The 27,472-nt window shown below is 37.9% G+C and overlaps 1 protein-coding gene across 1 annotated transcript in view; it reads right to left on the minus strand.

Moving 5' to 3' along the window:
- NRXN3 (neurexin 3) overlaps positions 1 to 27,472 on the minus strand; it is a 1,009,770-nt gene that overhangs the window by 99,465 nt on the left and 882,833 nt on the right. Inside the window, 2 exon segments of the mRNA XM_040559130.1 lie at positions 7,369 to 7,676; positions 13,918 to 14,007. Coding sequence (XP_040415064.1) covers positions 7,369 to 7,676; positions 13,918 to 14,007 — 398 coding nt within the window.

Consider the following 27,472-nt stretch of genomic DNA (forward strand, 5'->3'; position numbering starts at 1 on the left):
TTTAGTTCCTGAGTACTGTATTAATCAGATTTTGAAAACAATGTGACTTAAAAAAACCTTTCTGGCAGGGCAAATGACATGTCTAAGTACACAAACGGATATTGCGCCTTGAAAAAAAAAAAGTACATGCTGATGTTATTAAGAGTACTTTCTATGAAATTCATGTCTGCCTGTCTGAAGAAGGTCATTATCAGTTTACTACAGCTGTTATTCCAGCTTCTTACCATTTTATTACAGAAAATGGTGTGCTTTTTGGTCACCTGAAATCAAGGAAATATTTCAAGTAGTTCTTGATCAAGATAAAAAAAATTACCAGAGAAAAACTAAAAAAGAGCTGAAATTACTGGAAAAGAGCGAGACCAGGCCCCCTCTTTATACGGCAGGCCAAGTTTTCATTTCAAAAATTCACAGTAGAACAGAACTGGGTATATGTTTCAAAAACACCAGATGAGATTTTGCTGCAAGTCCCAAATGATTGTTCAGATATGCAGATTAAAGGCAATGTAAACTCAATCCTTGTACAAATTAATCAGCTGATTTGGGCCCTTGGTGAACTATTAGCCTGAAAAAGTAGAAAGAAAATGTGGATCTCAACAGTACACCCATAGAAGTGGCTGAAGCGACGTTACAAAGCCACTACATGAAAACAGGTTATCCAAAAGTAAGCTATATATTGAGAAGCCATAGTCTGCATCAACTTGTGACACTGAGTTTGCTACACACATTCAAGCAAGTCCCTTCCCAGAGTCATGCAAGAGTTGTCTCCATTTGTAGCTCACAATGGTTTCCAAGTTTAACATTCATATATCACTGCTGATAACATAAACAGTTGACAGCATAACCCAGAATGTGCACGAGCCGTTTTACAAATGCAGTGGTCTGTATTACTATTGGGCTTAGGAGAAATAGAGAACAAACTTATTCCCATCATGGGTACTTGTCAGCACTTGGGAGCATAGGTAACTCAAGAATATTCATAGAATCATGGAACCATTCAGGTTGGAAAAGACTTATAAATCATCTAGTCCAACCTTTAAGCTAGTACTGGTAAGCTCTAAATCTACATATTTCTTGAAGACCTCCAGGGATGGTGATTCAGCCACTTCGCTGGGCAGCCTATTCCAATGCTGCACAACTTTTTCAGTAAATAAATTTCTCCTAATATCCAACGTAAACCTCCCCTGGTGCAACTTGAAGTCATCTCCCCTCATCTGATCACATGGATAATAGTACAGTAAAATCATGTTCTCTTTTTGGATTGAGCTTCTGGTTCCAGAAGTGCAGCACATGTATCTTCTGCAGAAAGTGAATGAAATAATGAACATGCCGGATTGTGTTTTAGATTATTTGAGCTTTACAGGTAATCTGAGCATCCCGATCAGTACATCAATACATATAATTTACATCCCCTCCCCAGAACAACATTACCACCTAATCAGCACATCTCTTCAGAATAGATGTGACATTGAATAGGCAAGTGTCATTTTGTGGATTTCTATGCAACAATGCAAATCCATGATCTCACTCAAAAGAACTATAGGGCAGGAGAAAAGATTCTACTCTGAAAGAAGGTACAAGTTGGAGGTTCTGGTCTCTTTAAGAAAAAACGGTTCAGGAAGAAGCAGAAAGGGAGAGATGAAAGCCAGACTACATAATTCTCAGCAGCACCAATAGGCCAACGAAGTCCATCTTTAAAGCAGACTCATCAAAAGCTCTTTTTTCATTAGAGCTTTGCAGTCTTGGGATGAAAATGTCACTAGTGACTTATAAGAAGCAAAAAGTAAATTAAAGGCCAATTTCTGCCCCCCATCCCCTCCCCAAATTATTATCTATGAGAGTATAAGAAAGTACCTAGGCAAGGCCAAGAGTGACACAACTATATCTGTCTTTGCTGACAGTGAAAGTCTAATTAGACTGACAAATCTTCTGTGCTATTTTCCTTTGTGAGATACACGGCAAGAAAGGATTTAGCCTGGAGCTGCACATTATGGAAAGACATTAATCAAGATTATTGGAACCTCCATCTAAAACAAAGTTAAAAGGCTGGAAAGTCCAATGGTTAAAACAAAAGGTTGAGAACCTTATTTTGAGCCATGCCAGTGAGCTGGACTCTGTATTGATAATGGGCAGATACCCTCTTCTACTCTATAAAAAATCATTCTGCATATTATATAACGTACACCATCATTCCATGGCTTTACAATAATAGCTGAAAACGTCCACGAGTAATTTATTCTTTTAAGCTCTAAGCTACGGTTTGAACAGTTTGGCAAGTATCATTATCCCCATCTTTAAGATCAAGAAATTGCGACATGCACTGGATCTGTAACAGAGTAAACATTTTCTTGTTCCTCAAGGACAACATAATCCACCTATCCTCCCAGAAGGAACCTGATCTCTTTTCCACAAAAAACTATCTGTGGTTCTGGTCTTGTGACCCCAGCCATTCAATGCCATGGGGCAGAGATACTAGAAGCTTATCAGGAGCAGATCTGAAGGCTCCATACATCATCTGGAATGTATCTTGGATGCTCTGAATTGAAGGTGTTTTGGATGGAAGACTTGTGTATCAACATTCATGCTTTCCCAGACTACCTTGACTTAGTAACTGACTTCAAAGGTATCTTTACACAAATCATTTGAAAACTGAATGGCTCAGCTGTGAGCTGGACAGACATTGCCACCTGAGAGCATATGACATCTAAAATGCTTTGAGCAGCAGCTTACTGAAGAAATTCTGAGCATATAAGCAGCTGCCATAGAAGCAGAAGAAATAAATGTCACTAACCCATTTTCAGACAAGTCTCCCAAACACAGAAATCATGGAGCTACTTAACTAATAATTGAAACTGTGCTTTAAATAAAGAAATACGGACACATGGAATTCTAGGACCTTTAAAAACTGCTAATGAAGCAGCCCTCCTAGACACATGGCTGTCCTGAAAGAATACATGACACAGTACTTTAATAACTCATTTAATAACAGCTTGCATGGCATGCTACTTAACCATACGCAAGAGCTAATGGCTTGTCTTTGTGGCCTTCATAAGGCAGAAGCCGAAGTCCCAGAGAAGGTGTTACTATTACAGAAGAGTCTGGTATGTCAGGGCCAGCAGAGATTGCCAGCAGCGATTTAATACAACGCATGTCACTTGGGTATAGACCATGCCTGAATCCAGGCATAAACCATGTGTGAAAAAGTCAAATAACCATTTCTACTCAGTGACAGCAGAGCACAAGCCCTATTTTGAATTCACTGAAATAAACAGTAGTTTTTCTGTCTCATTTTCAGTTAACAGAAAAAGGTCAGCTCTTTTTATCTTCCTTCAGGGCCGCCCTGAAGGATATGTGAATTACAGACATTTCTATCAGAGATTTTACTACTATACAGTCAGACATCTCACCCTTTTCTCACTCAAATCCTGCTTGTCCTCCACTGACCTGAGTTTCACTGCCTTGCAGAAATAAATTTAAATTATTAAATTAATTATTAAATAAAAATTCTGAAGCATAATGAAGTTATAGATATATAATTGCCACGTGATATTTCCAGTAACATTCTCTCACTTCATTTTGCTCTGGATGTTTGTCCAAGACTATATCTCATATTTGGGATCTTGACAAATTGAAAAGCATGTTACTGGTCAATGCAAATACTGTGTATTTTAGAGCATTTCTTTTTCACAGCTATTTTAGCCTAACTGTGCTCCAAAACACTTCTGGTAGTATCCAAGCTAACTAATTGTAGGAGGTATCCTGGTGTACATTACAAACAGAAGAAATCTTTGCAGTTACCATGCTCTTTTACGCTGACAAGTGATGTGTAAGATCTAAACCCTACTGAAGTTCCCCTGGATTCTGTATCACTTTGGGATGACAGACACGGAATTCTGCACAAGCTTTATGTGTATTTCAACACGGAAGAGTTTTAATTACTTACCTATGAAAACGAATAATACAAATAGCACAGACTGTTTTAATACATTAAAATAATAATTCTCTATCCTGATTCTTGCCATTATACATTAGATGCTTTACTTTTCTTTGTAACATAGTTGGTATTTCTGCAATGGACTACAATCACTCCATGCTGAGTAGTGTACACATACAGAATAAACAGTACATTTTGAACCCCCAGAGTGTGCAATTTAAGTATAAAACAAGATATCACACATGGAGAAACTGAGAATATGAAGATGAAAAATATGGTGGTATAGATCAGCTCAATAAACAGCTGCCTTAAAACATCATCAACCTAATGACTGACAACTTTGTGCATGCATCATATGATTGAAGGAGGATTTCAATGGCATTGGAAGCATAACCTGATCTTGCTTTGTGGATGGTAACAGGAAGTAGAAAGATTCTTATGATCAAATTTAACAAGTGAGCAAAAAAAATAAAAATGCTCTAATCATGTGCTGATCAGAATGGGAAAGGAAGAGGCTAAACTGTGAATGGTCTTGAAAGTGAAGAAAAATTGTTTACTTCTGAGAAGAGAAAGAGAAGAGAAAGCTGAAGCAAGGTAATAACTAACTGTATTTGTACTGTGCATAGCCTTAGGTGGCTATATTTTACGTTCCCCAAAGAACAAACTTGTTCTATTAGATTTTTCTACCACTTAGATCTAAAGTTGTAAGCAGGCCTGACAATGGTGCTGTCTAACACTAGCAAGATAAAATAACCATTTGGCATCTCAAAAACACAGCTGGAGATACTGCCCAAACGGAAAAAGACAATTTCTTCTCACTCTTACCGTACAAATAATGCAACTTAAGCTGACAGAATCAAATTCTACCAAGAGTAAGGAAGAAAGGAGAGCCATCTGTGCTGCGGCAGCAATAAAATGGCCTGCTATTGAAATGCAGAAAGTTGTAATGGAGGTATATATTGACTTTTATCTTTCTTTCAGTGGGCAGCATGAAGTGTCAAAGAGTTATTGCTTTAATATCATCTGAGACGAGGCCATTTGTTGTGGTGCATGTGTATCCAGGAAATCATTGCTCTAACCATGTTTTTAGAAGCACTTTGACACTTTATTAAATCTTCTTGTTGCGCTTTCATCGCATAGTGGTCTCTACAGTCCCAGTGAACTGTCATGTAGCTTTGGCAGGAAGCTTTCTGGAAGACTTCCTCATCAAGTAAGGCAGGGTGATTTCCAGCTTCACCCAGACCACAAAGGTCCAGTGCTACTCTCTGTTACTCCCTATAGCTAAACACAGTTCTGCTGCCTTTAAAAATTATAGAAAATCTCCAACAAACTACAGTAACAAGAGCAGGATCTGGACCACAGAATTTATTCTTCTGGAGATATAATTGTACAAAGATTTTCTCTAAAATTAGAGCAAGCCACTGAGGACAAGGAACTGTAATTCTTTTACAATTTATGACAAACAGTGACGAAATCAGGGTTAATTTCCCCTCATTTGGCTGAAACTTTATAAATTACTTATTGGGTGTTTGAGGCTATTAGTTCAATTAATCCCAGTCCTGCTACCAACTGGATTTAGTGTCAAAGGGGCTGGGGAAATGCTAAACCTTGGCTTAGAATTAATTACTCTAATAGTTGTGAATTCTACTGCAGTAAGAAGTACCTCACAGGACTGCAGAGCAGTTGAGGTTAGAAGGGACCTCTGGAGGTCTCCTGGCCCTACCCCCGGCTCAAGCAGGGTCCCTTAGAGCAGGCTGCCCAGGACCATGTCTAGACAGTTTTTGACTATCTCCAAGAAGGGAGACTCTTGGCAACCTCTGCCAGTGCTCTGTCACCCTCACAGTGAGAAAGTGTTTCATGATGCTTAGATGGAACCTTCTGTGTTTCAGTTTGTGCCCACTGCCTTTTGTCCTGCCACTGGGCACTACTGAAAAGAACCTGGCTCTTTTTGTTATATCTTTCCTTGCAGGTGTTTGTACACATTGATTAGATGATCCCCCTGAGCCTTGTCTTCTCCAGGATGAACAGTTCCAGCTCTCAGCCTTTACTTATAGAAGAGTTGCTCCAGTTCCTTAATTATCTTAGAGGCCCGTTTCTGGACTCTCTCCGGTAGCTCCATATTTCTTTTGTACTGGGGAGCCCAGAACTGGACACAGTGCTCTGGGTGTGGCCTCACCTCCTACACAGTTAAGAGGAGGATATTTGTATTTTCTTATCCTTAGTGACTAATAATGCTAGATTAAAAATAAAGAGAATAGCCACATATACAGAAACACACACAGTAACTGATTAAGTCTTCTGAAGCAGGTTTCATCAGTTAGAAAGCAAGCATGCGACCTGCATGATTCCAGATTTCAAAGTCCTTTATTTCATTATGCTTTTCTGTCTCAAGCAGCAGAAATGGTTTCGTGGAAGGAGATGGAATCATTTACACATTTCCTCTAAATAGACAAAAATACACCGTTCTCTGGGGATTTAGTGAAGGCCCTCTCTGACCAATAATCCCTAGCTAGTGTCTCAACCAGTGTACATAGGTATCAATGAAAGTATGTTATTTCTGTTTGTTGAAGTTCTAATGTAAATAAAGATCATAAAACAAATATTTTATCCTAGTTGGTAACATGATAGTACACTACTGAAACAATTTCCAAATTCTAATCCACTGCTTAGAACTGGTTATTCGCCTTATTCTTTTACCTGCACACACAAGAAGAGACGATTTAAGGTGTTTATTTCTAATCAATACCATAGTCTGGCTGCCACACAAGTGGTTCCAAAACCACTGCATTTTTAGGACTGAAAATGCTACGTTGGCATAATTAAACTAGAACATCTGAAATTCACTTTTTGTAGGAATGAGTTTTACCAAAGATGTTGGAACTGCTCCATGTTGAAACAACTACATTTTGTAAGAAACTGATCTTGATAGCGTTCCATTAAAATTTTCTAAGGGAAGGCTGTAAAAGGAAAATGAAAAATGGCTCAACCTGGAAGTAATGCTCCATTTTCTCTCCATTATGAACTTTACTGTTGCAGCAGTACATATTATGGTAATAATAAATAATCATACACCAACCCCCCATAAGGCTTTGTAACTCACTTAGCAATACATTTCACAGCATATCCAACCACAGAAACAGTTAAAACCTTGTTCTCATTTCCACTGGAGTAATCTTACTTACCTAAATGGGGTTGGACTAGAACAGGAGCAAAACCTGTTGTTATTATGCTATTACATACATGTATAATAATAATTCAACTAGTTTGATCACCAGCACAAGAGGGCAGCACATTTTGTGATGATTTATCTTTCACAATATTATCAAAATAAGTTATATGGAGCATGGTTCAGAGAACATGGCTCCAGTGAACTTAAAAGTGAGCAGCAAAACAAGAGGCTAAGAACCCAAGGAAATACAGAAGACAAACTGACTCACCTGGATGCTGGGTGGTGAACGATTTTTTCGGGTTGTAGTGGTGGCCATTGTAGTTGTGGTTTCCATGACTGTAGTAGACATTTCTGGTGGTACGGAGGTTGTGGGTGTTGTTCCCAAGATGGAAGGGACTTCCCCAACTAGTCGGACACTTCCATTGATTTTAATGTTGGGGTTGTTCTCTGCTGCCATGTTCAGCACTTTCAAGCCATTGTAATAGAGACCGGAGAGCTGGCCTTGGAAGAGACGCCCTCTGTCCTTCCCTCCTATGGCTATTTGCGCCTGGGTGTTGAAGATCGTTAACTGTCGTCCTAGTGAAGGGGGTGAATAACATTATTGCTAGACATTTCCTTCACATTGTATCTTACATTGAGTACTGGCCAGAAATGACAGACAACAAAGAAGTAGATTCATTCTTGGTAGTGTTTATGAAGACTGTAGGGTAGAAATACAGCACGGAAATGTACTGCCTAAGACTTATTAATAATAAAGATTATCCTGAAAGCAAGAACAGCTGAACCTGAACCTCATACTTCCACATCTACTCATACATCAAAACTCTGGAGGACCTTTGATTCAGTCAGAAATTTGAGCTCTAGAGTCAGACCCATTTTAAACTACAGATAAGGCTTTAATATGTGGCAATTTTTCTACTATCAATTCAGATCTCAGTACCTGTCAAGCTTTAGCCCATTAAAAACCCTTCTCTTTTCGCTGGTCAAAGAATAGGATTATGTCATAAAGCCACTTTTACTAATGCAAAGGGGTGGCTTCAGGAGAGTAAAACATCAAAAAAAATTGACTTTGATCAACTGGATTGTGAAGAAAACTTAAGGTAGGTCCAGTTACGATCTTCTACCTGGAAATTTTGTGTTGTGAAGTCTCACAAAGCTAAAAGGTAAAACAAAAAAACACCAAATGCAAACACTGTGATGTCTCTGAAAGAGCAAAATTCTTGAAGCAGTAAGGACAACAAAGTGCTTCAGCTGACTAACCCCCAGAATGCTATACCCGTGAATACCCTCTTACAGATGGTGAAATTCAAGCGTGGGCAGGTTAAGTGGTTTTCTCAAGGTCGCACTTTGAGTATTAGGAGGGGACTGATATCATATATAATTAGAAATGTATTTATTAAAAATAAATCCTTGTAACAACTGCTAATTCTAGTTTTTGCAGGCCACTTAAATCACATTCAGCCTGGACTCTATAAATACTGCTTACATCCTAGGCTGATTGACTATGTTAAAAAAAACAAATTGCTTCATGCAGTGAAAAGGCAGTGTCTGTAATTTCACTGCTTTTCAGAAGATTAGGGCCACGCCACCTGAAATCTGTTGAATTACCAGACATCCAGGCTGGGCAGAGTTCAGGAGGGGTATCAAAACAGCATCAAGTCTATCATCATTGAAATATTTGTGTTGTCCTATTTTTATCAAATTTGCACCATGTGTCCTCAATCCCATTCCCTCTCTCCCCAGTTCTCACTCACTGCTTCCTGTCCCTAGTCCACCCTGACTAGAGGTGTAGCATGTGTAGCAAAGCACAGAGTATAACCCACTGCTCATTTCTTCACAGACAGTGGTTAAAGTAGATCAAAATACAATGGGGAGCTCACCAATTTTGGTGGTCGTCGTGGCAGGTCTCGAAGTCAAGTGGTGATGCGGTGTTGCATCATCTTATGGTGACAGGATGGACCATGGGGAAGAGAATGGGGACAAGAGAAGAAATGTATCTGAAAGGAGTTCCTGTCCCCAAAGACGGCCCTTGCTAACCAAGTAAAAGTGTATAGAGAGGTGCAAATTATGGATATATGGAGGTAGGCTGCACATCCTTTGTGCTCCTCACCCACAGGTTTGGAAATGAAACACTAGGACTTGATCAGGGTGAAGGAACTGCTTTGATGAAGAAATGAGAAATAAAAATGGAGGATATCCTACCCCTGGAAAGTGTTGAAACACTTGATGCAGTATTCTGCATCTTAGAAGGTTTTAAACTTACCAGAGGCAATTTAATTAAAACATCTAGAAACATGCACTGAAGCCACACATCCCTGCCAAGTAAAATCAGGGCAGTTTGTCTCTTCTCCTGTCTATGAGGAAAATGTCCATCAAAACATTCAGCCTTCTCAGCCCAGCTCCTCTCTAAGCCAGAGGAGGTTGCACTGTACACTGTAGAAGGCCATACCTGTCATATACCATGTTAGGTTGCTTTTCTTCCTGATAGCTCTGTCCTGTCGTGCCTTGGATTTTCTAATGGATATGCTGTCAGTTTCTTACTTCACCATGTTCTGTTCTCCTTGCATATTCCCTCCCCCTAACACTGTACTGTATTTCCCTCCATACTGTCCCTGCCCCTACATACCCAGAAATTTCATTTGTATCGTTCCCTCCTTCCCACCTTACTTATAATAGAGTGGCAGAAGACAGAGGTGAGATGTGTAAAGACCAGGGAATTATTCCACTAATCTTGAGATGTTATCCCTGAAAATGCAGGGAAGGTACTAACAATTCAAAAACTTTCCAATTCCATTATTTTCTCCCCTTGAATCAATGCTGCCTCTTTCTATCGTCTTTTATCAAAGAGAGATGATGGGTGATGGTGAAGAATTTATACTGTTCCAGTGAGGAAAGCTCCCCAAGCTGGGAAATAAAAGGGGTTCCTTCACTTTTACTGGAGGATTATGGCACTCCTCAGGATGCCATACACTCTAACTCAAGCTCATAGCATGTGTCTGTCATATCTCTTGTTTTATTTTCAAAAATGAGTATTTAGGGCTGCAAAAAAATCACCTCTCCATTTCTAGGTCTTCCTCTGCATCTTCTAATCCTGAAAGAAAGCATACACCAGGGAGGTGGCCCCACTCCAGGTTAAAAAAAAAAAAAAAAAAAAAAAAGGAACTTTGATTATAAATTTTGGGGTTGTCCTTGTTTGGTAAGTGGTCTGCCAGTCTAGGAGAATTCATGCACTGCACCAAATGGTTAACACTGTAGACAACACTGGTACTAGAACTGTTTGCTAAAAGAACAATCACTTGTTGGAGTTACCTACAACCTGTCATTCCTCGCTCTTTATGATAGTGTACACACATACGAATAAAGACAACAGGGAAAAGCATATGGAATGAGAAAAAATCATTGAGAAAATACACACAGTTCTGCCACCACAGACCTCTTCTAATAACTCTTTTGACGATACGGTTCTTCAGCCCTTACTCCCCCTAAGTAAAATTTATTTGGCCACTGAATTTGATTGAGGAAATGTATTTGTAAATTCTACTAGCTGTATGAGGGTTGCAAACTTATAGCCTGCCTTTTCCACAGAGAACTCTTCCTACTGCTTAGTGTCACAGTAGAGGAAAATGACAAGCATATTTTAAATTTCTGAGGTGTTTTTGTAAATATTCTGCATAGTTCAAGCTCTCATTTCTTTGTTTGCTCTCCCATTGACTTCTTCATTCAAAAAAATGAATACCAATTAAAAATACCATAGAGAAATCTTAATGAAATGGAACATTTTTGTAATGCTAGGAGAGATTTTGGGCCTGAATTTGCAAACCCTAATTCGCATTAATAGTTCTTGCTTCAAAAGTCGTCACTCACATCAACGAGACTCATCGAAGTACGAGAAATTTGCTGAATTAACTACTTCCAGGATCGGTCCCTCTGATGAGATGCTTCTGGGTCTTTATTAGCTCCTCCTATTGCAGAACAGGTTGTGCCTGAAACTTAGCAGGCACCAAGTATTCTACTAACGAAATCTCCTGGTTTTACGACATCTTCAAATGAACAATTTAGGACTAACATTTCATTTTTTTAACTCACATAATCTCAGCAAAGTTATTAGTGGTTGATGTTTTGCTTATTAGTCATAAAATTCAAGATTGTAAATCTGTGCTTATCTTAAAACTATTGTACACAATTTATAAAATTTAAAAAAACACCACCACCAAAAACCCACCAAACAGCAATGATGCCACTTCAGAAAGACACTGTGTTCTGTTTGTTTTCCAAGAATGAAGTATTTCATTATGAACAATATAACAGTGGTACCAAAATAATACCAAGCCTATGCCATTAAAAACGTCAACTAAAAAGTGTTTAATCTCACCTCACTCAAGCTAAGAACTCATATGGGGAAGACAGCTATTCTATACTTTGTTTCACTGACGAATCTATCTATTCCTTCACCCATCAGTTCATCTTGTTCCATTTTGATAGTGAGCTATGCCTTCACTCATCATCTTTATAAAGTCTTCTGACAGAAGGCTTCCACGGTACAGTAAGTATTGTATGGATGAGCAGATGGATGAGCAGATTGGTGAATGGCTAGGTAAATTATTCATTCTTTTAATTTTTTAATTTGAGTGCTACCTAAGTTGCTGAAAAAGTAGTCTACCTACTTTGGAACAAAGGAACAAAGCTTTACTGTCTCAGGTGTTGTACTGCATGATGCCATTCCCTAGTACAGAGTGTGAAGACTGAATTTCCTTTCACTCTTGTAAAAAACATGGATACACATTTCTAGCCTAAATAAAAAACAGTGCTTTAAGAGTGTCTAAAATTCCCAAATATTGTCTTTCAGACCCCACTGCATGTGTGATTGTCTTTTAACAAAGCATCAATATCCACAAAAGGTAGACTTCAGTTCAAAACTTCAGGACGGCTTACAAATGAAAGTGCCTTGGCATGCTTATAAGCTCAAACTTGGAGAAGCAACATAAAATAAAAGAATTATGGAAAACTAAAAAAAGGAAAAATAAAAACAAGAAAAAAATGGGGTTCTCAAGCACATGAATTACATCAAGGAATTAGACATGCATTTGTTTTAATAAAGTTGAGACAATCGTCTTTAGTGTTAAAGGGACTTTAGCAATTGAAACTTACCAAAATTATCCACTTTTTAGTGACAAACTTTATTTATTTATTTTAGTTTGATCTTGGAAATTAATAGGGCAGCCCACTGAGACTCAATAAGCATTTTCTGTATACCTTTATCTTAATATCTGCTTAGTAGTTGGCTGAAATTCGCTGTTCCATAAAACCATTATGGCTTTAGTTACACATGTAATTTCACTTACTTTCACAAATATTTTAGCTTTTGTTACAAACATTACACAGTTGTAGACCAAACGTGAAAAGCAGACAACACTGTCAGCTCTCATTGAAGTCAATGGGAACTGAGTTTGCACAGCACTTTGCAGGATCAGATCCCTCATAAAAAATACTTCGACTGCAGCTGTCCACATTTTTCGTGGACTTAACATAATTTTTGCTAGCTAAATCAATTTGCTAATCCATCTGCAGAAAGAAGTTAGCAGATAAATGATATTTTTCCCATCCTACAAAATACTTTTCCCTCTTGGAAAATGCAGTAACACTCATAGTCTAAGTCAACACAGAAAATGCAAGATCTGAGTTCAAAGGTCACCCCCTTTTTTTTTTTTTTTTTTTTTTTTAATCAGCAGTACTTTCTTTAGAGGAAACCAGAGAAGATTGTGTTCTGCTTTTCCAAGACTTCAAGGAAATAAACTAGTTCCAGTGACTTTTTATTTTAAATATCACAGGTAGTATAGATAAATAGTACCCCTATCTTACTCCCCACAGTTTAGCCCAGTCTAAACCCTGCTGAAATCAGTGAGAGTTATTCTGTTACCTTCAACCAGCTTTGGAATGGGCTCTACTTCCAAGATTTTATTTTTTCACTAAACTCTTGATAAAAGAGCATTACTGTTCTGGTGCAAGTCCCATTTCAGCAGGTCACTGAAGTGTACGCTCAAGCCAATTGGACTTATGATGCATGTTGGTAAGTCTTTAGCTGAACTGAGGCCAATTACCCGATGCAAGCCCACAAAACTTAATAGCACTACCTGAGAATAAGTTAGGGAAGAATTTGACCCATAACTTAGAAAAATGTGTCATTTGAGTGTTGCAACTGCAATTCAGATACAGAATAAAAGTGACAGAACAATCATCTTTCTCTGTCTCCTTCACTGTAGTTAAAAGGAAAACATTAAAAAATGTTTTCTTCACAACATTTTTAAAAATTGTTTAATTATTTGAATACAATTAGAAAACACATAGCCATAGCGGCTAATGAAACTAATGAGAAAAAAATTACAGGAAGTGGTTTAACAAGTAGGTTTGAAATTTTTTTTTTTTTAATGAAAACTTTGATAATAAAGATAGAAATGTAGTTTAAAAACAAACCAAAACAGGAAGATCATGCAGTGGTTAAATTGCCATAATACATGTTGTTGCTCTTCTCCTTTCTTCTTCTTCATTTTTTTTTAAATGCCTCCTGAATTTTTGCTTGTTTGTCATTACTGTGATAGCAAGCTCAGAATTTCGTCCCTTTAACTGCATTTTAATAGCAATGTATTATAGCATGATTTATCAACATATGGCAGGTGGAAGCTGACACAAATTATAATGAAAATTAAAACAGTCATTTATGCAGCAGGCGATTATCATTTAAAAAACATTTATTTGCAGGCTTTAAAAATGAGGGTTTAGAATCAAATGGGTTTAAAATGAAAGTTTTAATGACTATTACCTTTTTCCTGCAGCCACTCCTCTACGGGCCGGTTATATTTGAAGGGGATTTTCTGTTTTACCATTTGGAACCGTTCACTATCAGTGTTCCCTTTAAAGTTTAAAAAACAGCTTAAAAACAATCTGAAAAGTCAATGAAACGGTTAACACATCCTAGATTGATGGTTTATGACCTTATTTAGCTATAAATAAATAAGTGCATGTGTGCGTACATATGTATTAGAAAAGAAAGAGTTTTATCTTTAGTATGGTGGAGAATAGTTATACATCCAATTGCCTGAGGTTCTGGAAGGTCAAACAAGTTAAATCCCATAAATAACATCTCTTTAGTTCTCAGAGTATTTGTTTATCCAGATTGGTTAAAAGGCATGTATAATTTGTCCGGGACATGAGACCTTGAGTGAACTCAATGACATGAATTAAAACATTTTGATCAGACTCTAGATCTGATGACAAAAGAATATGGCAGAATATGTCAGTTACACAAACATATAAATAGTACTATTTTGATAAACCTTCTTGCAGTAGTAGAAGATATGTGTTAGGACTAGAAACCCAGTAAACAGAAAAAAAGTACTGAAGAAATTAGAAGAAATTAATATTGAAAAGATGTAATAGAAGCAGATTAAAAAAATCAAAGAGTAGGAAGATAGAAAAAAACTAAAATTAAAAAAAAAATGGAGAGTTGTTAATTAAAGATATATGAGGGCATTTGTCTGTTTACCAAAGACTTGGGCCTTTTGCCGGAGGAAAACAAAGGCTTGGAAACTGAAATGAAAGTAGAATGATTACTCAAAATGTAAACTCTGGTAAATACAGTTCTATTGCTCCATGTCGACGGATAATAGCATTATTCAGTAAAGTGCATTTTGGAGGAAAACCCTCATCACTTGCACAGTACATGATACAGATAGGAATAAGAGTCATACAAAGTCATTATCCAAATTCACTGGTTATTGAAAAAAAATCAGGTACCAATCAGAAGGGTTGGTCTAACCTTTGGTAGAAAGGAGCAGTTCAGTTTGATAGTGTTAGGAGTGACAGTAAACTAGTGCCATCATTCTGTTTTTCTTTTCTTCAGCTACAGTCACTTTATGACTCATTCTAGTATTTGCTTCATGTATTGTTTTTATAAAAGCTCTTTAGTCAGACAGGCATAAAAAGAGCGCATCCTTTGGCGAAAAAGAATAAAGATAATACTGAGAAAACTAGAAAACTAGGGTAAGCCCCCAGCTTACCACAGTAATATTACCACCAGCAGAAGTCCTGCTAGTCAGTAGTGCTTCAATACGTGTGCAATAAATGGCAGTGCAAGAGTCACAACTGTTCTGCAGAATCTGCAGTGCATCTTTTGAAATCCCACAAATAAATAACCTACAGGGGCTTCATATTTATTTGACTTTCTGAAAGAGATGCTGAAATCTTTTTTCAACGTAAAGACACATCTAGAAAAAAATACAGAGATTATATATATATATATATATATATATATATATATGACTAACAGCTGGCAGGATGCTCTACCTGTCAACAGTAGACACTTATAAACTTCAAACACTATGATTGGTGAATCGTGTGTGCTCAATAATCCTTACTCTTTAACTGTCGTTCGGAAAATGCTGATATTCTGTGTGAGGTACCTGCTGACTACCCCCTCCAGGATCAGTTTGTCACTTCTGATTTTCTGAAACAGGTTGGAGGCATTACTGTGATACACTGGCAATATTCCTGCAAGGATTCACATTCACTATAGCAGGGACTTAACATTCAGGGTATTTGTAAAAATCATCTTCACCTCTTTAACCTCAAATGTGACGCAGACAGTAAACTGGATTTGGCTTAATATCAACATCTATAACCATGAACATTCAGGAGTCTTGCTGCTTATTTGAGGCAACAGGCAAAACAATGTAAAAACTTCTAAGAAGGGCTTTACTGGTCTGACCCCTTATCACCTCCCTGGAAAGGTGTCTACTTTTTTTCTTCCATGTAACCGATCCACTGCGGGAAACTGCTATTCTCCACAGCAGAAAGATCTAATTAGGCATTAGCTGACACATGCTAATGGTACCATTTTCTCTGTCCCATGTCAGATGCCTGCTGTGTACAATTGGTTACTCTGATAAACTAGAAGGAAAAGATAAAATACTGGAAACACGCTCTGTCGGTCATGCATCAAATAACATCAAACAGTGTGGTGACTGGGAGTCATTCACAGACATTAAGTTACCTTTAAGTACATTCCCAGCTCTCATAATTCATCACCACTACCAAAAGGTACCAATAGTCACTTCTGTACTTCTGTGAAGACAGATTCACAAACAGAAAACTTGAATCATGTTCAGTACAGGATCTACTCACAGGACAGGGAACATACCTAGTTTGGGGAGAACTGAAACAAAAGTAATCAAGTCAAGCTTAATATGAAAATAATTTCTTATGAACAATTAGCAAGGCATTCTGCTTATCCATTTGGCCTTCTTACAACACACTAATCCACATATTTCTTCACCAAACCAGCCAAATCTGGTAAATGTAATCACAGAAATCCTGCATCTTTTTTAGGATATTTTTCACTGTGTAAGAAAGTAGTACCAGGTTTTGAAAGACACTCGGGAGGTGTTTCAATGGGACTTCGAGTCCTAAATTTCTACATAAACTACTAAATTAGTCTGTCAACCCAGACTTGAACACTTATGGAGAGTCTGCTACTACACCTGTATTGCATAGTATATAGTATGGTATAGTTTCAATAGAAATGGATGTTATTCAACGCTTCAGAGTATATATTTTGAGTAAGGACTCCTGGTTAGATTAAATTGTACTGAAATGTCAATGTTGATGAGCAGGAACAATTTCTATGGGGCCAAAGAAATTCTATAGCACACTTTATTTGGAACAAAAAATCTCCACTGGCTTCACTCAATATGTATGTAAGCAACCTTTTACCAGAGGCAATGAATTATTTTTCAGAATAAAGAATGATCCACTGTTCATAGGAACACAAGCATCAGCCCAGTGGCTGGTATGGAGTGCTTCTTCTGTTTGGAGGGCTGACTGTAGAAGGGAAGAAATGTAGTGAATTTAAATTTCTCAGAAACAGAGCATCTCACAAGAACAGGCCAGCAAGACTAAGGTGAAAAGGAAATGGGACGATGAAAGAATGACAGATAAAATGTTTTTTTTGTAATACAGTCCTAGACCTTCAAGAAAGCCAGAAATGACAACTATTGCCCACCACATCTTTAAAGACTTTTTTAAAAAAATCAGGTTTAATTTAATTTTATAATTATTGTTATTAGGTATATATATTCAACAAAATTAATATATGTATAAAAATCATACCTTTAAAATCTGTGAAAAACTGGAGGACATTAGAAAATTCAAGTAGATTTAAATTGCAGTATTAGTACCTGAGCTATTTTTTGTTGTTGTTGTTGTTTTGGCTTTGCTTTTAAATTTTATTTCAGACATTAGTGAGAATGAGTTTTAAAAACACGTGCATGAGAATGTGTTCACTGATATACCCAGTTACAATATTGAGTTAAAAAACAAGTTTTGCCTTGTTAAGAGCTAGGGATGTTAGGTAAATACCATTAAACACATACAATTATTAAATTAATTTTGACTTTGAGTTGTGCTTTAAAAAAATAAACACAGCACTTGATATGAGAATTCAAAAAGGAAATATCATGGTTTGCAAAACAATGTGACGTAAATTCAACATGAAGTATGCTCATTGGCCCTCTCACAGCTGAGCTACATAACATGATTAAGCAGGATTCTTGTCTGTCTTCATATACAGAAATTTTCAGTAAAGATCCTTTTGTGACCTCAGTGCAATGCCTTTCTAGAGCTAAATGACACATACATTCACATGTTTGAAAAATCCCGTCACTCACATAATCTGGACTCCCTTTTTTCTCTTTGAATCCAGCTCGGATTCAAGGCCTTACTTCAGAAAAGAACATATAAATAAAAGGTCATTTTAGTTTAATTTAGAAAATACACTTAATCCCATAGTTCTTTTACAATCAAAATCCGTGTGGGTCTCAAAGGTCTGCAGGACGTAATTTGTTATAATAAAGTTGTGTTAATTAGTTTTGCTACTTGTGATTGACTAAATATTTTTCCTCCCATAGGTAGTAGTTGTTTAAATACCAGTAGCAATAGCAACTGATCATTTAAAATAATCTCCATGCTTCTTCTTTCTTCCGCACAACAAATTCCTGTCTATTAATATCACTTACTGCTTCATGACTCAGTTTCATCTAAAAAACCCTCAGAAATGCATTCCTTCACCTAGTTTTTCTCTTTTCTTATGCAAAATTCTGTAGCACAGTCAAATCTAGATATGTGATGACTAGTATAAAACAATTGTTTTCCTTTTAATGCTCACATGTGCGATTAACAGAAATCCAGCTACATCTCCTAAGTAATTACATAGATATTGGAAATAGAGATCTGAAAACCTCAGTTTTCCAACAAACTGCTAACTATTGAGGTTCCTATGTCCTTCAGGATTCTAATGGTAGTATTTTGAAATCTTCTGGATCTCAGTCTTTTTTTAACCTGAATATTCAAAATATTTCAAGTACCACAGACGTTCCTGATGAAAGAATATTTTGGAGAGGAATCTGGCAGAAGAGACAGATCTGTTTGTTTGTTCCCCCTGCCACAAGAAAGCCTGGCACCTAAATCATAAAAATCACAGCCTGCTGGTTAAATATGACCAGTTGCCAGTCTTCTATTTTCTTTTCTGGAACCCTCAGTGTGCTCCTGCTTCACTGACTATACAGATAAATCAGATTCACTTCTAGCTTTAGCTCTTGATAATTTTCAAATTAGATCAAACTATAATGGGAAAAATCAACAGAACTTGCTTCTGCTAATCACTATTAGCAGTTCCCCCAGGAAATGCTTTTGATACAGCGTAACAGTCCAGGGGGAGATATTTTAAATTTACCCATGAGCAAAGCAGAATTTTCCTCCCAAACCCTACAATATTGGATGATATTTTGCTTGCTGTCTCATGGTTCCTTTAAGAAAACAATCAATCTTTATTGCATTACACCTATTTCTAAACCAAAATGGAATCTTAAGCCAAAGAAAGTAAAAGAGCAATTGAAGCACTGAAAAATGTTTCTTCTTGGCCTAGATACCAATCATGATGATTTACTGCCTCTTTGGTAAGGAAGAGAAAAGCTGAAAGGTTCCAGCAAATTGCACTGGGCAGAAAGAAAGTGCCTGTTTCCAGGTCGAATATTAATACAACCTGATGTGTTGTCAAGTCTGTGAAGATGCTAAGAAGAATATCATAAGAAAACATTCATCTGTCCTAAATTAATGCCAAAGGCTGTTTCATGAAGAGAAAATACAGCAGCAATGTCGTCGTCTTTGATTATAAGTTTTTAAAAACAAGGAGACATATAATCTAATGAGCACTTATTAAATGAAAGGCTATATGGTGACACTAATGATTTAAGAAAATGTTACGAGATCAGTCCTCAAGGTTTAAACTGATTCCATCTCCCTTTTCCTTATTGTAGATGGAATTTCAGTGGGAGGACCAGTAAGTAGTTTGTGTTTGATAGTTTTATTCACCCAACAGCTTTTGATATGAGCTCCCTTTGAGCTTTATGGATGCCCATAATCTCAACATGATTTACTTACAATTAATTGACATGAATATGGGAGAACGGCATGGTAGCCTGCAAAGTTGACCTTAAGAGTGCTAAATCCACTACTGACATAAACTGATCCAGTTCAGTTTAGCCCCCAAATTCCTCTAGAGCTGATGAAATGTGCTCTGGAAAAGGAGGCTCACATGTATCAAGGAGAAATGACCATTTCACTCTAATATCTAATAAAAGGCACAGACTTTGACAGCTTCAAAAGTTTCGGAAGTACATTTGTGATAGACACACTGTACCTATTTAACCATTTCTGTTTGCAAGCAGATGTACTTAAAAACTTGCAGTATACTGAATAGTCCCATTTTCTCATTTCTTTAAATACGTGTTTTGCTCTGAACACTATTAAGTAAAGCTATTATTTGTTATCACTTTACATTCAACAGGGAAACTGACACAAGCCTATTAGTAAAGTCCATATTTACGACTTGAACCTTCCCTCTTCCATAAATCAGGAAGGAATAACGAGTCTATAGCTGGCACTAAAATAAAGCTTATTTTTGCATAGCTGTGTATTTTGCTGTATTACTGTAAGGCCATATTGTGGTTTATGTTATATAACACAGGGAGTGTTTGCATCAAAATCAAAACATGTAAAAAATGTCTACTCGGAGTGGTTTTTATAAAACAGTTGGAAAGAGTCCAAACTTGAAACCACAGATGTGACTTACACAGAAATGAAGTAAGACAGCCATGAAACTAAACAAAATAATTATAAGGTAGGTGATCTGGAATCTGTCTTTGCAACTACCACAAATTGTCCCTCTACAAATTCTTGCGAAGGTTCATTTTTGCCTTATGTAAGAAGATATTATGGAAGATTAATTGAAATTTGTGATTTTATTTTGTGAGCCAAGGTACTTAAGTAAGCCAAGTCTTGACATTGTTTATTTTTGCTTCAGCTCTTGGATATTGTGTTTTCCCTTCTGTCCACACTGTTAGATTAAGGTGCATCTTTTGTATTGAATTCTCATTTTATTTCTTGTCCTTGTTTTCCCTTTAGTCCCGGATGCCCTTGACTTTTATCTTTAATTCCTTCTGATCACTTTGTTTGCGGGGAGTCACACCTTTCCTTTCGTTCATCTCACTGTGGAATGGAGTTAAAAGATGACCTTCACACTGCAGCTCTCCTCAGCTCACTGCCCTCATGACAAAAGACAACGAGGTCTCTGTAGCATAAGTACTAAAAATAGGAAAGAGAATTATCTAGGAAGACTACAAAAGCAAAATTTACTCCCCTGATGGGGCATCTGAAGTGTTTTCTAAGTTTCTACTGCATCACTCAGAGGTTTTTTGCTGTGGCCACTCTCTACTCTATTTTGATCTCTCCTGATGTTTACTTTTTCATATCTACCATCTCTCTACTTCAGGTACTCAGATTCAGTATGCTAGCTACAAATTGTTTTTTAAACAATTTTAAACTAAATAATTCTGGATTTTAATGCAAAAAATGTAGGCGCCAAATTCAAAGCAAGGCAGCATGTAGGCCAAAATCACTGGGAAATTTGGAGGCAAACTAGGAGATTAGGGTTTAAATGTCAGTAACATTTTAAGCTCCCTAATGTTACTAACTAGTTAATGTCAGTTAACTAAATATTAGTAACATTTTAAGATTAATATTTCAGTCCTGTCTTGTATGGCTGAGAAAATGAGCGCCTTGCCCCTGATAATCTAACCCAGAACCACAATAAAAGCAAAACTAAAAGAAAACTCAGACTAGCAAAGGTGGAAGTTAATCAAACTTTTTCAAGGGTGCAAAAGAAAAGTTAGTTTTCGAAAAATGTGGTCCAGACTTTATTTTATAAGACAGATTATACAGAATCATCTCTGTCCTAAAGAAGCTGAGGTCATAGTCATGAGATATCAACAGTCTCCTTTAGTTCTCTTGATTTATATTAAAAAAGTGAATTAGGGTACAGTATAGAGAAGGAAGCTACCAGTTCAACCTTTTTTTTTTTTTTTTTTTTTTTTACAAATATGAAAAAAAAATGAGTGTCTGTATTACCATATCCTTGGGACATTCTGTAAGTAATGTGTAAATTGTTTTTTCACTGTCCAGGTCCAAATTAAGCCCCATGTCAGGCAGCCAAGGCTAAAGTGACTACTAAAGAACAACCAAAACTAAACTACATATTGATCTTTCCAATTTAAACCAGAGCAAATTTCATTTTGTGGGAAGAGATATGAAACAGAGATCTGGGGATTGCTTAGCTAAGTTGTAGATATGCAAGTCAGGGTAGGGAAAACTGTAGTTTACAGGCATTGGCTTAAACATGGAGTTACGTGAATGCATCTGTATTGCTTTCAGGGTCAATACAAGATTGAAAACAGAACAATAGCCTTTTTGTGGTACAGAATCTGAGGTAAGAAAGCCTGTGGCCTTACTACACCTGCTTCATAAATGTCTCACTCTCATACTCCTGAAAACAAGAGCATACAGGTAGACCACTAGCTTAGGTTTGACACAGCCAACAGGGAGACAGGGCTAGAAAGTCCAGTCAAAGTTGAACCTCCTTGGGCTCTGTGTGCTGTGCTCCCTGCTCTTGATGTTTACTGACCGTTACACCAAAAACAAGGCTCACTGTTGGAAGGTGCTGAAAGGCCCTCCAGTAGCTATGCAGGAACTGGCTCAGCTCCAGCAGGACTTCCCAGTCTCTGCCCTGGTGCTGGCAGCTGGGTTGCCTCCACCAGAAGCTTTCAGCTGTTTGTTTCTCATTTCCCTGTGTACCTATTATCAGGGAGATGATATGGGGAGCTGAATATACAACAAATGGAGAAAGCATGTTCAGTACCTTCCCAGGGCTACAGCTTGGAGAGGCTGCTCGGTCAGTGATGTTAATGAGAATGTTGACTACGAAAAGCATTTAGTCAAATATGCAGTGGGGACTGGAAAGCTGACCAGTGAGAAGTAACAGAAATGTAAAAATCCTATGGAAGAGAGGCAAGTTCCCTAGTGTAAGTGCCAGGAAATCACAGAATCATCTAGGTTGGAAGAGACCTCCAAGATCACTGAGTCCAACCTCTGACCTAACACTAACAAGTCCTCCACTAAACCATATCACTAAGCTCTAAATCTAAATGCTTTTTAAAGACCTCCAGGGATGGTGACCCAACCACTTCCCTGGGCAGCCCCTTCCAATGCCTAACAACCCTTTCAGTAAAGAAGTTCTTCCTAATATCCAACCCAAACCTCCCCTGGCGCAACTTTAGCCCATTCCCCCTCGTCCTGTCACCAGGCACATGGGAGAACAGACCAACCCCCACCTCGCTACAGCCTCCTTTAAGGTACCTGTAGAGTGCGATAAGGTTGCCCCTGAGCCTCCTCTTCTAATAACTAAAAGCAAGTAAGAAACTGATGAAAGAAGTTTATTAAGAAGTACTTCCTATCAAGACTGCAGATTAGACAGTGCTAGTCTCCTCAGGGAAATTCTTGCATTATTTAAAATTATACTTGATAACGCCTCATAGAATATGGTGGGGGATATCAGTTGATTATGGAACAGAATAAACGGGACCAACCATGTCTTTCCCATCTCTGTTTGCTACAAATCTGCAAACTTTGCCTCCTCTTGAAATAATTTCTTCTGTTTGCATTGCCCTAGAAATAGCAAAGAATTCCAGGTCTCTGTAGTGACCCAAGTAAGCCTTCTCAAAGACAGGCACAGTTCATAAAGCCAAGCCAAGAAACAGAGGCACAGGAAACATCCTGTGAAAAAATCATTACTGAATAACAGAGCGTTAGAAGTAAGGTGGACCTGTGGGAAAAGGTACTAGTAGTTTTTGTAGGTATGCTTTTTCCAGTCTAACCTTTTAAATCAATTGCTTTCTTGGAAGTGACCTGAGCTGTGCAAACTGCTATGGAAAAGGTAGTAGTGAAGGGGCAAAATACTACTCAGTCCGCACATGTCAGACTGTTATGCAGAGTGAATCTCACTATGAATTTGTGCAAGTTTCAATCTCCATAGTGCTCCAGGTACTTAGTGACTAATAGTGAAGACGTAGGTTGGCTGATCCAGAAAGGTTTTAATACTCAGTGCATTGTATAATATTTTATTTTGAATATAAGGTAAATTGAGGCTTTAACCCCACATTACTGATCAGAAAACTGATGATTCTAGTAAGATCGTTGCCCACGATCACAAAGAACGGCACCTATACAGATAAGACTGGAGTTCAGGAACTTCTGGCTTCCAGTTCTGTCTGGTCCCTTTCATTTCTGACCACCCTTTCACACAGTTGCTCTGCTTTGGTCCTCAGTCACACCATTGGATTTCAATGACTTTCCGCTCTCCAGTGCCTTTTAGTGAGCAGGGAGAAGGCTGACGTGGATGCGTGAGCCCCTTCTGTCACTGCATGTCAGCTGTGTCAACCTGGGATTACAGCTGGCACTGTTCTTTCTGGAGGCAATAAGATCAGAAAAGCACAAAGTTGTTGTTCAAGCCTCTGATCCCTCAGGCAAGATGTTTGTTTGCTCTCTCTCTGTGAGTGTGTGTGTGTATGGCGGGGGCGGGGTGGGTGGGGTGGGGTGTTGTATATTAAAGAGAGAGAGACAGGGACAGAAGGGGAGGGAGAGAAAACAGACAATATTATAGCAGCTCCATTTGACCACAAAAGCTGAAACAGTACTAACCCAGGAGAGAAATGTAACTATATTAATGTCTGTGAGTTCACTGCACTGTGCTGTCTAGCGGAATTTCTACTTTCCAGCAATCTCATTTAGCCTGATTCTATATCTGAGAAATATTTCTCCGTCTTTCTCTGCACCACATTATACAGGTACATTATATGTTTCTGCAGATAACTGAACCCATTATAATTCATCTTCCTTTAGCAAACAAGAAATCTATCAGAAATTTTTGATGATAGTGCTTATGCTTGGTGCCTGGACATTCATACAGTCATGGACCAGTGGGCACAAACAGGTAGAATCATTAAGGCTCAGAAAGACACAGTTCACAGCATTTGAATATTCAGTCAGGATTATCATGCTTATGTGAGCAGCCACGTACTTTAGCCTGGAATTGTTAGCAAGACCAAGCTATCAGGACATAGCTACATCTCTTCAAGTGTAATGACTGTTCCTAGAAAATAGCATGGTGATGACTTTACCAAGAAGCGTGCTGGACGTCAAAGAGAGGCAAGGGAAAATAACATGGCCTGGATCCCTCTGGGAATGCAATACACCTGTTTTTCACCACAGTATCTCAGGGTCAGGGACTCAAAGGCCTGCAGTGACTGTAGGAATTTTATCCCAGTATTTAGGGAAATCCCTCAGCTCAGGGGGTTTATATTAGATGTGCGAAGGGTAAGAACATCTATGTAGAAAGATGCATCAGTGCTCTATGGATACTATATCTTGGCATACTTTAAGTCATTATTCTGACATATAGCATGTCTACAACTGGGGAAGTGTAAAGCTCATCTCCTCCCTAGTTATGCTGCATGCCATACTGCCACTGTCAAAGGTTAACATGGCCTTTTAGAAGTATTCATTCTGTGTTGGTAGAATTTCTCTTACAGGGAATACTAGTCTGTAGGACTAAGCTTAGAGGAAAGAACTGCAATTTGAGAATCAAGATCATCAGTGGAAAAAAAATCATAGATGGAGGAAAAGTTAGAGATGCGCCTTAACTGCCTAAGTTTTGTTTTGTGTTAAATTCTGGAGCAATATTTTTACAACGTAGCACAATAACTTCTATCAAATTCCAGCTGAAGAGAGAGCAGGAATATTTCCACATCATTGTGTCTCCCTGGATAAATTAACGAGGGAAAAAAGAAAGCATTTGCTTTCTTATGAAGTAATACAAATGCAATGACTGTAGAAAAGATATAAACACGTATTGTTTATGTGACCTCGTGTTTCAGGTCACAAACTAAGCCCAAGAGTAGAATAAAACTTCTCAGAAGGACATCTTTCAAGGCACATTTTTATTGTTACCATGGTGGATTTATTATCGTTCTCTGAAGTATCAGCCACTTGTTTGTTCTCTGGCTCAAGAAGCTGGTAAGATGGACAAGCAGGCTCTGAGAGGACAGAATAGAAACCATTCTGAATCCAGAACCATTGGAGAGAAGTGTCATTTGGACCATTCTAGCAAATTTTCTTCTTTTGTATTTGGTATTCACCTGTGGATTGGACACTCTGGACATCTAGTCTGATGTTCAGTTTTAGTGCTTGCAGCAATATAATACATATGCCTGTTCTTTTGGACCGCACTGACAAAAAGTTTCCTCAAATTGTCAGTGGTTTCTGACAGCAATTTCTTTACCCAAGGCTATAAACAAGAGAAAGTATTTTGGCTAACTGAAATCTAATATTGCCTCTGTGGCATATATTTAAATGTTAGGACAACCGTTTAGGTGGCTGTTATGCAGTAGTACTAAAAGACTGCTATGTAAACGTATTTGTCATTCCTTCCCCCCTCTTTCCCATAGCTCAAGGACTCTCTGTGGGATCCTACATAGGAATTAGACAATCATGGCTACTTGCATGAAGGTACCATTCTATACGTACACTTCCTTAGGTAAACTCTTTCTTCTTTTAGTGCTACTGCTGTTAAGTAATTCTGTACTATCTGTTCTGCCTAGTTAGCTCACACTCCTGTATAAGAAACTAAGTATCTCCCTCTTGCTTAACGCTAAGCTTACAGAAATGCTGGTGCTTGATAGACTACCACTCACGTGGGCTTGAGCTATTTGGTGAAGTTAAGGCTGCATCTCATGCAGAATGACTGAGTGCAGCATGTTGTAAAAGCCTGAACCAGTTTTAAGAAATGAAACTCTGACAAGAAAGATGTGTATTGAAAATTGCAACATAGTCATTTTGTTCTTTTTTCCTCTGTTGTTCCTCTCCTTTGTCCTCAAAGACAAAATTCAGAAGACAGACAAGCCCTACCACACCTCCACGCAACTATTTGGGCATAAGGACAACATTGAAAAGAACCACAGCATTATTCTTGTGGGAAAGCAAAAGACAAAGTATACAGAAGTGAAACTGTGAGTGTAGTGGCAATATTTACATAACTTTTTTTTTTTTATCATGTGAGATTCTATCCCATCGCTCTGTACGGATGTGCATGCATTAACACGTGTACATGGGTGTTTCTGCACAAATTCCAAAGTACATTTTTTTTGTTGGTGTCTTACTATGTGTAAGTTTATATCTTAGAGGGTACAGGGTCCCAAAACTGAGTGTTCGTCTCACGTATCCATATTTATCTGTTTTTCTACCTTATAAATATGTTATAGATGTTATGGCCCTAGAGTGACAAGCTACAATCAACTCTTGATTTCATCAACTTGTCATGCTTTAATCATCCCTCTTGGCAGATCTTTCAACATATGTCACAGTACTCCCTTCAGAATGTGCTTCTCCAATGCTGTTTTATTAACCTTGTCTTTTTATATGTTTTAGCCTCATTATAAAACGCAGTAAATCTGTCAAAGGTACTTTACATGCTGTCTCTAATTCATGCTGATAGGAAGCATCTATGAGCTCATTTAAGCCCCACAAAATGAGTACGATATGAAAAATCAAAACCCACAAACAAGTGTATGACAGGAACTCTGGGGATCACATTCAACCCACAAGGCTAATCGAAATTCAGCGCTCTTGTTCTTAACTCATTACCCACTGACAGGGGCATTTGGATAGGAAAATATTAAAACCACAGCGGGATCTGGCAGTACCACAAAGACATCCCTTCAGCTTGCACATCAAACAATAGGATTTATTAATGACTGCAAGTGGTAATGTACAAGATCCACATGCTTCTTCATGGAAACAACTCGATTCAGCCAAGTTTCTTATTACCTTGGTTTCGGAATCAGCGAGAAGAGATCATAACAATCAAGTCTAAAGGA

Source organism: Cygnus olor, chromosome 5, assembly GCF_009769625.2.
Source record: "Cygnus olor isolate bCygOlo1 chromosome 5, bCygOlo1.pri.v2, whole genome shotgun sequence".
In the NCBI taxonomy this organism is placed as follows: Eukaryota; Metazoa; Chordata; class Aves; order Anseriformes; family Anatidae; genus Cygnus; species Cygnus olor.